The sequence below is a fragment of the Cucumis melo genome, chromosome 4, assembly GCF_025177605.1.
Source record: "Cucumis melo cultivar AY chromosome 4, USDA_Cmelo_AY_1.0, whole genome shotgun sequence".
Classification (NCBI taxonomy): Eukaryota; Viridiplantae; Streptophyta; class Magnoliopsida; order Cucurbitales; family Cucurbitaceae; genus Cucumis; species Cucumis melo.
The window spans coordinates 33587289-33603975 of NC_066860.1; the positions used below are offsets into that span (position 1 = coordinate 33587289).

The 16687-nt window shown below is 31.0% G+C and overlaps 1 protein-coding gene across 3 annotated transcripts; it reads right to left on the minus strand.

The window, feature by feature from the left end:
• Nucleotides 1-1141: 1141 nt before the first annotated feature.
• Nucleotides 1142-9809, minus strand: LOC103486439 (uncharacterized). Of its 3 annotated transcripts, XR_007820446.1 has the most exons (20): nt 9507-9720; nt 8792-8861; nt 7846-8481; nt 7628-7774; nt 7392-7505; nt 6944-7002; nt 6466-6532; nt 6278-6329; nt 6081-6173; nt 5874-5957; nt 5374-5768; nt 4774-4835; nt 4293-4362; nt 3755-3835; nt 3517-3618; nt 3007-3131; nt 2572-2656; nt 2200-2253; nt 1650-1789; nt 1149-1466 (listed from the first exon to the last, which is right to left on the minus strand). XR_007820446.1 is itself a non-coding variant. In XM_051084190.1 (19 exons), the coding sequence occupies exons 1-18, from the start codon at nt 9548-9550 to the stop codon at nt 2224-2226; spliced, it is 2316 nt and encodes a 771-aa protein (XP_050940147.1). In that variant the 5' UTR covers nt 9551-9762; the 3' UTR covers nt 1484-1789; nt 2200-2223. The 3 variants fall into 3 exon arrangements, 1 of the variants encoding a protein (XP_050940147.1); XR_007820445.1 differs by lacking the exon at nt 8792-8861 and having other exon boundaries at nt 1142-1466; nt 9507-9809; XM_051084190.1 differs by lacking the exon at nt 1149-1466 and having other exon boundaries at nt 1484-1789; nt 9507-9762.
• Between the last annotated feature and the right edge of the window lie 6878 nt (nt 9810-16687).

Below are 16687 nucleotides of genomic sequence, written 5' to 3' on the forward strand. Positions count from 1 at the left end.
TTGGATTTAGTTTCCGAGAAAAGGAAAAAGAGGTATTTTGGATTTATATGTAACTCAGGGCTGTCGTTTGTATCTGAGGCGTGAAGATCTATGACATATCACTTTTTAGGATAAACACATGATGTAGAAATAGTACTCATTCTCTTTTAGAAGTAATAGTGACAACAACAATAGTAATAGAGTATTTATTTATTCATTCTCTTTCTGAAAATAATAACAACTAGAATAGAATCCATTCCATAAAATGAATTTCGGATTACCACTTTCCACTAATATAGAGAGGGTTTGATTCGTTTCAAAATCACGTCTTAAAAAATGTTTGTTTATTTTAATATTATCAAAACATTATTTGATAATTTTAGAAACTAAAATAGTGCGTATAACATTCTTATGATATTTTAATGTTTCCTTAAATTTATTGATGCCTATTAAAACATGACTTTATGACGGTAACTCTAAGTTATCAAAATGCCGGGGAAAGAAGAGAAAAATATATGTATGATGTAATATAAACCAAGAAAAAGATTTTTTTAAGCAATTCTCAAAATATAAATCATTTTTTATATTTGACCTTAACTTTTAGCTAATTAATTAAAATAATTACAATGTGAAAAATTATAAATGGATGTAAAAGAGCGAAAAAATTAAAGAAAAATATTTTAATTATAAGCAATTTAATTCTTTGAAAATACTTAAGAAGATCCTAAACTAGAGGGTAATTAAAATAGATAGCAATTTTTAAAATAATTATTAAATACGTAGCAATATTTAAAAAAAAATTACAAATATAGTAAAGTCTATCAGTGACAGACCATCATTTGCTACATGGTCTATTGGTGATATTCCTATCATTGATAGATTTTAACAGATTTTGCTATATTTACAATTTTTTAAAATGTTGCTATGTACTTAATTATTTTGAATATAATTGCTACATTTGCAACTATCCCTAAACTAAATTGGGAGTAAAAACGTAAATTTTGAAATCAAGAGACCAAAGAAATAAAATTCACAATTTATAAATAAAATGAAATAAAATGCGAGGAATCGCCAAAAATAGAAAATTTAACAAAATATTTATAACATATATCAAAATTTTAGATTCTATTAATAATAAATATTGATAGACACAAATATACTTCTATTAGTGGTAATGATACACAATGATAGAAGTCTATCAGTTTCTATCGTTGATAGAATCCAAAATTTTGCTATAGATTGTAAATATTTTAATTTATTTTGCTACTTAAAAAAATGACCCATAAAACGTTTTAAAATTTGAACTAAATAAAACTTGACCTAAGACATAGAAACCAAAACAAAAAACGGTTATAAAAAGAACAATTTTCACAAAAGTGAGGAGATAAAAGCAAGTGATAATAGAAGTAAAAGTACTTGCACTTGTACTTGGATTGATGGGATTTTTAAGGTTGAATTTGAATCCAGAATTCTTTTAGTGGGTTTTCCTGTATAGAAAGTACACTTCTTCACGTAAGTATATTTGTTCATTAAACATTAAACAAAACTTATAATTGAAAGTAAATAATTTACATCATTACATTAAATCCCCTCACCTGTCCCATACCGCTAAGAAAAAGAAGGAAAAAAGAAAAAGAAAAAAAAGAAACCATATTCTAATTTAAAACTACCTGAACGGCTCATTGTGTTGTTGAAATTTGGTTCTTCACCTAAAGAAAGAAAAAACCTTTCCCTTCTTTCAATGTGAAGAAAACAAAAAGAAAGATCCTCTAGGCTATGCCGGCGACCCATTTGAGAACAGAAATTCAAGCTGGAAAAAAGAAAAATCAACAAACCCAAGTTTGCTTCAGTTTTTTAAAATGTCACAGTAATAACGAGTCGTTTGAATTTCTTGTTAGTAAGTTGTTTGAAAAAATTTAAAAATTAAAATAAAATGTAGCTTTATCAAGAGGTTGATTTGATTTTAAAAAAAAGTTGATTTCAACCACAAAATTTGGTGGGAATCCAACTTGAACCTTCCCACTTAACACGGATTTGGGAATGACACACGTCCATTTTGACCCAAACTTGAAGGATGAACATCTACTAAATAATTTTCGGTTGAAATTATAGCCAACGATTTTGACAGGACTTCTTAGAAGGAAAAAGATTGAAAGTGATGTAAATGCGTGTTGTTCTGCTACCACTACTGTATATGAGTTTCATGGCTTGGAAACTAACCTTTAATTGCTTTTCTACCATCTTCTATTCAGAAGATTCCTCGGTCGATTTACCCTGCCAAGTACACATTGTAATTCATAATCAGGGAAGAATGATTTGTAATGAACAAAAAAGCACAAAAGTTTTTTGCTGCGCAATCTGCCTCCTAAGAGACATGGGTAAAAGAGTCATGCCTACGAGAACATTAATAATTCAAAACAGTTCAATTAATCAAATACTACAAGTAGCGGCAAAAAACACAGACAGCATTTGTGGGTTAGTTCTTTCTTTATGCTTTCGAGTGAGTATATAAGGTAACGTGTTCGTAATTCCGACCGATCGATAATTCTTGTGTGCGTATTTCGCTGGAAAGTGGTTAAACTAAAATAATACCTTGTTTCGATCTCGCCAGCCCAATGCAAATGGCAGCAAACCAATCTTTCTTTGATTTTCCTGTCCCGATCCTTGATTACGTGCCCTAAAGAGCAGGAAATCCTCATGAAAATGAAATTCATGGCAAAATGAAACATTCATGGCATTTATAAATTCTTCATACACTATCAAAGAAAACATCAATTTTTTTTAAGAGTTAAAAGAAGGGAAATTATTTTAAATGACAGATTTGTTCAAAATATTTACAAATATAACAAAATATCAAAATCTATTTATTTATTGTAGATTGTGATGCTCGAAATCTACTGCAGATAGACGGATATTTTTGCTATATTTGTAAATATTTTGGTTCATTTTGCAATATTTGAAAAGAGGCCAATTAAGAATCAATCTAATGCATAGAAAATCAAATATTCTTTTAAATATCTTTTATACCGAGGAGATGACGTTGCTTTAACTTGACCAGATTCATATTGTAATGTAGCTTCCAACATGGATTCCGCCATCACCACCCTCTTCTCCATCTCAGCAAGTGAAGCCATTGCTTTCTCATATTTATCCTGTATTTAAATTATAGAGAACAGATAATCACAGGAGGAGAAAATCAACATGATCATGGCGACGGTTGGAAGAGCTTCAGAATTTATGCAGGCTAGTATTTGTTTCTATCTTGTAGTACCTAGATAACAATCAGCAGAAACCAGTAGCATACACTTCATCCTTATCATACCTACGCACTAATCGGAGACTTTTTAGTATAAATACCTGTTGGTGTTAGGTTTATCCCTTTATTTCATTCATCAACATGTTTATTTTTGAAACAAAAATTCTTTAAACAAACTCAAGAAATCTAGGGTACACAAAAAATTGAACTTTGTGCTTCGTATATCAGACTTCAGCACAGTAATATCAGAGAACCAAAAGTAACCTGAATAAAAGCCAAACCTGAAGCATATGAACAGCATATTTCTGAGCTGCTACGTCTTGCTCAGCATTTATTCTAGCTTCCTCGGTTACTCTTTGCTCTTGTTCAACACGCATCAACAACTAACATGTAGAACAAACGATAACAATTGTTTATTAGAAGCAATTCAACAGGTGGTTTAAAACTTAAGACTCGGTTAATTATGATTTAGGATCAAGCTACCCTATCAGAATGTGAATATGATGTCAGCTAACACACCTGAAGCATGGCAACTTCTTGTTCTTTCTTCTCTGCTAGAGTTTTCTTTAGCTCAGCAACCTCTATCTCCAGTTGTTCAACCTGGAGAATATATGCAAAATCGTTACTGTGGACAAGAAACCTAACGTAGAGTTTTGGATTCTAGTCCAGTATTCACACTTTGACAAACCGAGTCTCCACTTATGTTATATGTACCTAAAAGATTATAAGCAAGGGTGCAGAAGAAAACACTTTTTGCGTAGTTCTAATGAAAAAACCACTGATTTCATGAGTAACCCCAGGGGATGTAGGATATTGAAAACTAAAAATGCAGTATATTCAGAAGAGATGCAACTTTAGGTTTGAATTTTTACTTAATATTTGTGACTCAAAATTTTTTGCAGCAAGAAACAATTATATTAAAAATTTAGACACGAGATGCCTCAGGTTTTCTTTTCAATTGTAACTAGAGTTGGCTCATCTTGAATTGTAGTTTCCAACATGCAAGCACGCTACAACAAGCATTAGGAAGCTTTCCTCACAAACAAGAGATTTGTACCCTGGCACTTAATAGACGTCGATTATCTTGGGTGACCATTTCCATGAGTGCCGTTTCTAGCTCCTCAGCTCTGGAAAAAATTATAAAAAAGAAACAAAAGTTTCAAGAACCATCTTCTTTAAACAATCACACGAAGAGTTAGTTCAGCAGAAGAAGCAGGCTTGTTTCTGCCAACATGCCGTAACCCATGCAATTCACATTAAAAAAGGAAACAAAATCTTGAAAAGCCGTCAAGGAAGCAATAGTGTAGTAGTCGTGCTGATCAGATATAATGAGTAGGAGGTGGATAAACGTGACTGAAACTCAATAACAGTAGGTGGTGCAAACTGCCAAGAAATCAAAATCACTGGATCTTTTTCTTTACAAATTTTTTCCTAAAGTGAATATCATCACTGCATCATGAAGTCTGGCAATCACCCAGTAACCAACATAAATTATCAGATAAGAAGAAAAGCCAAGCCCAATAAAATATAGTATTAACCTCAGAACCGCAGATCTTTTCTCCTCCAGCAACCTGCACAACTCAACCTTCAACCATACTACCTGCACAAAAGCCGCTTATATTAAAATTAACTCAAACAAGGGAAACCCTTAAACATCAAGTACCATTTTATAAGCATTGCTATTGGAAATCACACTCGGGTGAATTAAATAGAATAAATGATGATGATCTTCCTGTTTTATGGTTATAAGGGGAAAAATTAAAGAAGGCCTTTCAAATTGAAAAATACACCTATAGTAACATAGAAACTTGAAGCAAAACCTCCAGATAAATATAAATCCTACACGGAAAAGAGATGCACCAAAAACTCTAAATATCATGACAACGATAAATAAAAAAAAACTCTAGTAGTTCTTACAAATGTTCCTTTACAGGATCCACATTCTAAAACTATAAGGGATGAGATTCTCCTCAAGTGCCGCTTGCAGGCCAATCACTAACAATCACAACCAAGTTATTTATTGAAGGACACATCCTTTTTGTTGTGTCATTGACCATCAGCAGAATGAAGAAAGCTTCAAATAAACATTGGCGAACAAATATTTGGTGACACCAATTACCCATGGGAAAGATAGTTACTTGTTCTTGAAGGTCTGGGAGCGACTCTGTTTCTGAATCACCAGCTAATCCACTAAGGAAGTCATCAAGATTAGGGGTACAGGGTCCTGCATCGGCTCCTGCAGCTGTCTTTTTCATCTCTACAGGTGATCCAGGATCATGCTTAAAGCTATAAAGCTTGGAGGCTAACCCTTTGGAATCCTTCCAAACTCGACCCTTCTTTGTTCTTTCTTCAATTACAGCTAGCACAGATGGCCGCAGCTTTTCTCTCAACTCTACTAGTCTTACTTCAGTTACAGTCAGAAAGCCCATGCAAGCTGTCAACACAAGCTGGCTGCTATCAAATGTGGAACCAGCAAGGGATTGTAACAGAGTTATGGCGTCCCCTGCATCTTTTGTAGTAACTAGTGCAGGACCTAAAGAAAGAGAAATATGATAGAAGTATTATGCTACACCCTCTTATTATGCATCTATGAACTGATAAAAATTGCAGCCAACACTCTTTTACAATACCAAAGTACCATATAGTTCCATCAGTGCAAGTGCTGTCCGAAACAGCATGACCCTGTTGCCTTCAAACAGAAGCACATCCCAAACTCGGAGTACTGTCAAGATCCACACTATGAACATAAGTTACGCAAAACCATGAAATCATAGGGTCAACCTAGAATCCAAATATTAATAGGAAATAAACACCAATCTTGAAAACAATAGTAAGAGAAACCCACCACTTTCCCACGGAAGCATATTCACAAAGATGGAAAGGAACCAAGGACCTGAGAACCACGCCACTTGCACTCCCAAGTAATCCAAATGTTTAACTGCACCAGAAGCATAAACAAATGAGCAATTGATCCAGAAGTCTCATAGTGAACATACATGCCAAAGAAATATGAAAGATGTGGAAAAAGATCAAAGGTATGACCCAATTTAGGAAATCTTTCACGCATCAATTCCTCAAAAACAAGCTGGTCCACCTGACAAGAGAAACAATATTGAGAAAAATATAAGGATAGCTGATAATCACACCTACACAAATAACTGAAGCCTAAAGACTTCAAAGCTGTTTATAGACGCAAAGTAATGAAAAGGTTATGAATTCCTAAGCAATACCTGCGATTCTATCATTTCCTCGGTGTAATATCCATCAAAATAGTCATCTATTATTCCAACCAAAGTCCTGGAAAATTTTTGTAATCAGTTCACCCTAATATCTTTAGGCACCTAATCACATTAGATGTAAGTGAAGAGATGATCCTAGCGGGCCATAGACATTCAATTGTAGCAGCCACCTAAAATCAGACAAAGAATGTGTGCCTTTGGTTGAAACTACTCTCGGGGCCTTATTTGCAAGTTCTACGTAAAAACAAATATAATATTGAATTTATATCTAATCAGCATCAATTTACATCAGTTGATTAAGAACTAAGTCTAGCTAACAAAAATAAATAAAAAAAGTCATAACACAGAAGAATAAAGATTCTGCATCTGAAACACCTTAAACAAGTACACTCAAACAGATAAAAGAGAATTAATTCAGAGGAAATAATTTAAAAAGTAATGCGAAAAGAAAGTTTAGGGTATCAGTTACCAAAAGGCATTCTCCTCGGGCATCAGGAGTAGCAACAAGCCTGCGAAGAAATTCATTGCCTGCATCATTTTGGCAAGTAGAAAATATTAGGTAAAAAAATTAATCATAAATTGCATTCAAGAAATACAGATTATAGAATAAACTTCTCAATATATACAGCAATTAAAAATAAATAAAGCAAACGAACATCTAAAACACTGAAATTGGTTCAAACAATATATAACTTCAACAGAATACAAATTGTTTCAGACATTTTTGGGTTTATTGCTCGAGTTTTCTATCTTGTTCAAGGATCACCACGTGTTACCAAAAGCTTAATGGTAACACTCACAAAGACTAGTCATATCTTGTAGACATCTTCTATTTTATTCCGTAAATGTACATTGACGAAGATCAATATGCTAAGTTTTCTTTGCTTGCCAAGTGGAACTTGTAACACAGAAATTACCTGACAGTAACCAACAGAAGGATTGTGCAGAGCATATGCTAAAAGTAAACGCCTCAAGGAGTCTCTACCATTCTCATCCAGGGCAGGATGACCAGGAAATGTTCGTGGTATATCCTGTAAGAAAAAAGACAAGAATTACAGCACTGTCTTTGACAAAATGCAAAACAAGGAAAAAGAAGTAGCACCTACAAATTAAAAAGATTGAATGATAAAGTCCAAGGCGCGCATCTAATGACCTTCTCAATCTGTTTTTTCAACTTTATCGGTACACCAGATGGGATATTGTTCTCATTATCTGCACTACAATTAGTTTCTTGATCCAACAAATCTTGGTAATATTTCTCAATTCGACGGGTCTTTACACCTACAAAGGCTTGCCACACCTGTAAGGTATTATTAGAGCTACAAAAAGCATAAGAAAGGAGCTTGAGATGAGTCAAAATTTCAACTTTACCTCTCCCCTCAGATCTTTTGGCAACCCCCCACGAACAAGGCATTCTAATTCTTCTTTCCATGTAAACAACTGATCATGTGAAACTCCTTCGGCCACGTCGCCATCCCTCTTGGAGGGGTTCACACTGTTAGACATGCATTCACCCATCCTACTTTCTGCCCCAGTAGCAGATGTACTACGATTAAGTGATCCACTAATGCAAGCTTCATCCTCTTCAGAATTTGCCAATGTTCCATCTAAAGATTCTGCCTCCTCTGGTGGTGGAAGATGATCTCCACCATTAATTGTCTTTTCATCTTTCATAATCTTCTTTTCAACACGAGAGCTCATCATAATCTCAATGGCATTTAGAGATGGCCTAATTTGACACCAAGTCTGGACAACACGTTTTTGTGTTTCAATTGGGGACTCTAATAGTTTTGTAGGACTACTATCTGATGTGTCAACAGGTTCAGAGTCTGAGCCAGTTGAGTCATCCCCTGTGCTACTCCTCCTCGATCTGACTTCTTCTTTATGCTTGCTAGTTTCAGCTTGCAGTGTATTTGTATTTGCCTCCTCAAGAGGACACGCTTGAAATGATGTAGCTACTTGATCAAGAAAGTTCTTCCACTTATAGCACCTTTCCTCTTCTTCCTCCTGATATCGTAAATGTTAAAAGTTAAAACTACAAGCTTAGATAAAAATATTGGAGAACTTCCTGAACTTATTTGGTCACCACCAGTGTGTATATATAGTTATAAATACATATATAACTTCCTATAGCACATGCTGCAGTCTCCCAGACCCAAACAAAACATAGATTTAGCTAGTTGTCTATTACTGCATCCTCAAGCTCAATTTCATCGATCAAAATTTCTGGCAGAAACTAATTATTCATAAGATTAATTCTAACATATGCCTCTTAACCAAAAGATCGAACGAAAGAACTAAGATGTTGAAATAATACCTTGTAAATGTTAGTATACTCTCTATATCTATGCGTGTGTTGAGGTCTCAGAGCAAATCCATAGGCATCCCTGCTCCCATCAAAATTTCGTTGATTACGACAAACACCCAACAAGCGAGCAAATGTAAATAAGACACCCGGTTCAAATTTCAAGGAATACAGACAATTTTTCAAAAAAGAAAAATAGAAAAAATAATGATCGCTGAAATTGAATCGGGAAAATAATTACAAAATGCTAGTTTGAAGGATCATAAGCAAAATCCTACCCAATATACTGACCCACCTGGAATCTACATCCAATAAGCGCTTGCTCAACAAGGACAACAACATACTTCAAAAAAACTTGCAGTTCCACTACCCATAGCTATAGGATGCATCACGCCGGATTCAGAATCATTCTATTCCATTCCTCAGTGCATCCCTAACACTAGCATTTACTCAACAATGTACATTCTCACTGAATCTAACGTCATTAGTAACTACTCCCAACTGAAGAATCAAAACACACACACACACCAATCCTAATCCATCTTAACCAACAATGTCATTGACACAGAAGAAGCAATAAAATCTAATACGTAAGACCTAGAATTCGTCAAACTTCGATTGTACGAAATTTCAGCAATCGATGACACGTAAAGGCAGTGCATGAAATGGAAATAAATTAAACCCTCTAGTAGTAACACACTCGCTTCATTTTTAATTTCAATATTACCTTCTCGGCTCGAGAATGTGGAGCATAATGCTCCTCTCCGCCATTAGCGGGTGGGAGAAGGTCTGCGAGATTTGGGGATTTTCTCAACGAATGTGGAGGATCCTCAAATGAAAACTTGATCTTCGCTAACAGGTCGGTTTCTTCGGTCTCTCCTTCTCTTTCTCCCTCTTCTGGAAATTTTCGTGGCGCGAAGATGGAAGAAATGAACGGCGTTACAGCGTTCATCAAGAGGAACGTTACTGTGGTGATGGAGGGTTTTGCTAACCTTACACCACGGTACCCTTAAACGAGACATAGAACACACAAAACAAAAGCCTTACTTTCATGTAACGCCACGTGTTGGGTTTTGATGCTTAGAAAATCTTTGACCCATTAATGAACTTTATTTCGACATCTGAGCATTAATTATTATGGATGTTCTAACTTATAACAATTGGGTTTTTTCTTCTTAAATAATAATAATAATAAAAAAATTTAACAAATTATTCTCACTTCCTAAAATAAAATCATTAATTTTTTACATTTGATTTTATTTTTGGAGTTTAATTATTTTGTTTCTACTTTTGTGAAATATTTTCTTTTTTATTTAATTATTGACTAAATTCTAAACTAATTTAAATTTATACTATTATTAATTAAATTTAAAATAAGGCCACTTGCATGATAAGAAAATAAAAAACGATTAATTAAATTAGATTTATGTTACTCGAAATTTTAAATTATAAAAGTAGCAAATTTATTCAGTTCATTCCAAATTTGTTAATTTGCTAATGGGCTTGAAGTAAAAAGTCAAAAATCTATTCGTTTTTTAAAACAATTTGATTGTTATATGACAGTCATTCGATTACATTTTTTTTTTTCTTTTTAAATTTTAGTTAGCCCTGTGAAATAATTATTTGATTATGATTGTTGTCTGTTACATTTTAGTGTTTTTATTTTCAATCTACATTTTAGTCCTATGAAATGATCATTTGATTACCTCTTTGGATCATCATTTGATTAATTTCTACAAGTTTTTATTTTCAATTTTAGTTAGCTTTATGAGACATGTCATTTGATTAGTCGGCCTGGTGAGATAATCATTTTATTATCTTTTGATTGTCATATGATTATCTTCTATTTAGCCAACCTCTTGAGATAATGATCATTTGATTACATTTTGATAGTCATGTGACTGAGTTTTTAAACATTAAAAGCAAAGGCAATTGCAAATTTATCAAAAACATTTGAAAAAATTAGAGTCATGGCCCAAAGTTTTATTTTTTCGGCAAAATTGGACACCAACCCCAATGGTAAAATCTAAAATACCCTTATTCATTAATGAATTTATGCATGAAATTTACTTAATTGTTATATGATTGTCACTGATTACCTTCTATATTTATAGTCAATTTTAGTTTAGTCATTTGATTAATTTCATTCTCACCTGATAACTGTTATAAAAGCATAGATATCTTTAGGGTGTTTAGGGTGGGGTTTTAGGAGGAAAAGAATTAGGAAATGTTTGGTTCAAGGAATATGATAAATAATCATAATCCCTAGATAACCTTATATTATCCTATCTTTACTTACTTACAACCCTGCAACCCTACGTTGCCCTGCCTAAATAATCCAATCTAAATTCTATTATTATTTTTTAAATTACTACAATCATAATCCTTCCCTCAAACACATATTATTATAACACTATTATCATAATACTTCCTCCAAACACCTTATTATAATCATTTTTCTCACAACTTTTTCTCTCCCTCAAATGCACCCAACTGCTCACACTCTCGACCAACCCAAAAACACCCAATTTTAGTTAACCTTGTCAGTGCACTACAAGCCCCACCGCCGCTAGCCACATAATCGCCCTCGCCTTCAATTGATTATGCAAGAACCTCTGCAATGGAAAATGAAACGCAAAACTAAAATGCAATGGAATTAACCATCCGGCTGAAACCTCCGCTAGTTTCGCCAACTCATCACCCTCCCCTATCGCCTTCAGAATCGGCGATGCGAATATGAACACCAGCAAGAGCAAAACGCAGCACATCAACGACAGACCCATCCATGAGCACTGCAAATACCACTCCCAGCATGTAGTGGGTGAAGAAGACATTGGGAGAGAGGGAGACGGCGGAGAGGAGGGAGGACTGAGTGGGTGAAGAAGATGAAGGGAGAATAAACCTAAATTTAGTCGAGGAGTAATTTTGAAATTAAATAAAATTGATTAACGTTATTTGCTGCTAGAATTTTTTTTATAATTATTATTGCCATATTTGCAATATTAATAAAAGTGGTGACATGAATCTCATATTGCTAAATATTTTTAGCATCAACTGCAATTTTCCTTTAAAATAAATTAATAAAATCATAAGAATATTAGTTTTTTTTCTTTAAATTTTGAAATATATATTTAACTAAAACTATAATTTTATTTGATTTATGCTTTATTTATTAATTTTGATATTTTAATTTTACTACGTTTGAAAATAAATTTTTATACCTTTGTCACTTTAATTAATTAAAAAAATATAATGTTTTTTAACCATAATTTACAGATTTTACATTTAAATAATTTAGTATTTTAGTCCTAAATTCAATTGGTTAGAAATTTGTAATTTATTTTTATCAAACTATATTTTTTAATTTTAAGTTTTAAAAACTATTATAAGTCTTCTAGCTAAATTAACTGACAAAAACAAAATATTATTAAATAGTAAACAATGGTAAATGCAATATATTTTTAAATTTTCCATTATGCAAATGATTTTCACGTAGAAAAAATAAAATAAAATAATAAAAAAAACTGTTAAAATGAAAAAACATTAATTTTAAACAAATATGAGATAATTAAAAAATATAACTAATAACAATGGAAAAAAAGCTCCAAATAGAAATAAAAGAAAAATAGAAAAATTAAAAAGTATTTCTTCTAAGATATTATTGTGATTATACGAGCTTAATCAAAGTTATTTAGAATCAACGAAAAAAATATTTTTCAAAAATTTATCTTTATTCACACTCTTGAAATTAAAAATATCATATTAAAAAATCTCAGTAGATAAAAGTCATGATTAACGTCAATACTAGTTCCTAACCGACTCTTATATATCTATTAATGCAACAATAGACACCAATAGAAACCTATCATTTATATAATTTGAATTTTTGTTATATTTTATAGATATTTTGGTTCATTATGCTATAATTGAAAATAACTATATAATATTAATGTTTACAAAAGAAAATATAAACGTGAGTGTGAAATTTAATAATAAGGAAAGAAGCATTAATATTCACTTCTTATATATTTACGAAAAATATCATTTTTAATATTATTTATTTTCGTCTGTTACAATATTTTTAATTTGTAGTTACTTTCTTAATTCCAATACTTTTCTCTTAGAACAAAGTTTGAACCGCTTAAATAAATGTCTTAGAAAAATTTAAGTCAGTATAATTAATAGTAAGAAGTGTTCGAATAACCCAATAACATTTAATGTTATAAATTAGATAATTTTCTAGAGAAAATTTTGAAAAAAAACCTTTTCTATTAATTAAAAGAAATAAATCCTTATAGGTTTAGGTCATACACTGAAAATATAAAACGGATACAAATTATTGTCAGTCACGTCATTGTTATCATTAATTATAGGAACGTTATAAATATGAAACGCATATTTTCTAAACAAAGCCAAAGAATTATTATTATTATTATTATTATTATTATTATTATATGAGTATTTAATTTCAAATATCATATTTTTCAAACCATAATGGTCAATTGCACTGGCCAATTAAGAGCTTATCAAAATTTAATTTAACTGTATCTTAAAAGAAACTCACTAATTAATTTGGTCAATTATTACTATCCTTATTTACAATAAGCTCTTTTAAAGGGCTAATCCTAATTTTCTTTTTTCTTTTATGAAATAACAATTCAAAAATTTTACATAATAAATATGCATTTTTTTTTGCATAATTTACTTAAAAAAATATAGCATAATGAATTAAAATATTTACAAAATATAGTAAAAATTCAAATTATACCAATAATAAATACCGATCGATCTCTATTGATATCTACAAATACATTAATTATATAAGAGTAAGTTAGGTACTAATATTGACGTTAACCATAACTTTTATCTATTGAGATTTTAAACAAACTACCAGTATGATATTTTCTATATACCATTTTCTCCATTCTCACATTTTCTCCGTCATCTCTTCTTCTCCGTTCTCTCATGTCTTCTATTTTCTTCCCCTTCTATTTTTTTTTTCTATTTTTCTCCCAAAACTTCCGCAACCCTTTTCTTTCTTTTTTTTTTTTTTCTAATTTTTTGCTATTACCTATATTCCGCTCCCCACTCCCCTTGCTCTATTCCTTCACCCTCCCACTCATACTAGGTTTCACTTGTGAATAATGGTAAAGAAAATATCATAATAATTCATTCTCTTATGTTGTATTTTAATTATGGATAATGATAATTAAAAAATAATAAATATTTTCTTTCCTCGTAACTCATTCTCCTATGTTGTGTTCCATTTAGAATAATGGTTAAAGAGAATATCTCAATTACCAATTCTCTTATGTTGTATTCCAATTAGGACAATGAACAAGAACAATCAATATTTGTGAAGAAGTACTTTTTCATATAATGGTGGCAAGACTTTCGAGTCATCTTAATTGGAAGGGCATCTTAAACTTATATACATTCCCTTTGATCGATCTTCCAAAAATATTCGTTGCTTTATAATTACTAGTTTGTAACACGTGCATTGCACTTGCAATTTGTCATTTTATTTTAGTATATGAAAAAATGAGATTTGTATAAATAGCATAGTATGAATTTATATATTCAAATATAATAAAATTTCATATTATGTGATCTCATATTAATTATTAAAACATATATAATTTATATGAACATTAAAGTAAGCACACAGAAGATGATATTAGCCACCAAATTTTCTCCCATATACATTCTAACTATTAGATGATTTTATTATTAAGTTAATAATTAAAAAAGCATATATAACAACTAGACTAATCTAATGTGATTAATTTGGAAATGTGTAAATTAAAATCATACACTATATTTCACATCTCAAAGATGAATAATTTCATCATGACAAACTTTCAGCAACAACCAAATTGAAATTTTGATTTGATCATTTCAAAGCTTAATTAACATTAGAGTTTCTTTTTTTTTTTTTTTTAATTTCTTACTAACTCTTCCAGTCTCACCATTTTTGACAACCTATAAGACACTTTCCTTCAAATTTGGCACCTTTGAACTGTTCATAATTTGTTATAATCGATCACTTCTTGATCTTAAACCCTTCTCCACCTCGCTCTAGCCAGAATTGAAAAGCATAAATTAACAAAATATCATTTTAATGTTTACCTTCCTCCTGGTGAAAGAGAGAAAAGTAAGGAAATAAGAGAGTATACCTTATAAACTTACCTTTTTCATCACCTCCATGCTTGTATTTTTCTTTGTTGTTTTCTACCGATTTGATGGTGGCAAGTTAATAAGACGCTAAAAAAAGAAGAAATCTTAAAAAGAACGCTCTAGTGTGAATTCTTCCATAATTCCATGCATGTCTATACCTAATTGTGTTCAATGTTGTTCTTTTATGTTATTTGATTTATGAATCCAATGATCTATTTATAGATGTGAATTGATCGAGGTTGGAATTTGATTAGGTCATTGTTTACCTGTAATAAGAATAAATGATTTGAGTAACGTAATTTAATCATTAATTTGCTTTACTTAAATGCAATAATGAATGATTATAATATTAATTATCAATTAAATTTAAGTGTCATTTCAACTAATTTAAAACTCCGAAAAACTACATGAAATTATTTTATTAATTGTTTAGAAATAAAATTATGGGAGAAACCTTTTCACATACTTATTATTGAATGACAAAATCACTACCAAGTGAACTATGAGAAAACTTAATAAAATCAAAAGGTAAAATGGATTAACAAAATTTATGATTTTGAAAACATTTTATCAAAATAATACTTTTCTTTCGTTGGTGCAAAACACTACTCTACATTCATAAAAACAAAGAAATTATTTTTAGAGGGTGAGTCGAGAAAGAAAAAGAAATAAATTACAAAAAAAAAAAATTGAATAAAAAGAAATGTTTACTTTATATATAGTTATAGCAGCAGTTGTTTTGAAAAATGTTATAGCTAGCGAGAGAGGTAAAAAATTACATAACATTTTATTATTGGTGTAATACCATTATATCACTAACATCTCTCTTAATTGGAAGGTTTTTCTCTACTCATTTCTTTCTTGTATTGAACTTTTATCGAACTTCTCTCTATCTCTAGCTTGCTTTTGTACTGCATATCTTTTCTATATCAATACTATAACATGTGGCCTTGAGGTGTGATGAGGGTTCGTGCCACATATGTATCAAATCCTAGATGTCTTGGTGCACCTCCCGATTCTTCTCGCATATCTTATATTGTTCAAAATTAATCAAACAACAATAAATATTCACTTTTAAAAAGAGGGTCAATTATTAATTATAATATGCTTCAACCTGCATGGAATGTTGAACTGCTTGTTGAAGATAAAAGTACATCAAACCCATACGAAATTTTACCATGAACAGATTGAACCTAATATGGGTTTGATTAATATTTGTTTCTCTTTGAGTATCAAAAATCAACTATCATAATAACAATATGAAAAATTACTTATTATTTTTTAGAATATAATAGTTTATTTTCAAACGCATACCAAAAAGAAAATAGAAAATAAAATAGTGAAGAATGTTACCTTAAATTTCTGAACAACTTTTCTTCCGCTCAAATTTGTGTTTCTCTTTCATACAAAATATGATATGAAGAAGTTATTTGAATAAAATAATTGAATTAAAAGTTCATCTTTCGCAGACACGTAATTATATATGAACATTTAATAATTAATAATTAATATTGATGAGCTTTGAAATTGTAATAATAAAATAATTTTGACACACAATACACATATACGTATTAAATAAGGGGCTCTTGCAAATATGACAATTATAGTATCATAAATTAGGCCAATAACACATCATTTTTACATTTGCAAAAATAGCAAAATTGAAGTCCAACCCGCATTTTAAAAATACGAAATTACGAAGCTACCCTTCAGTCATTATTAATACTAATA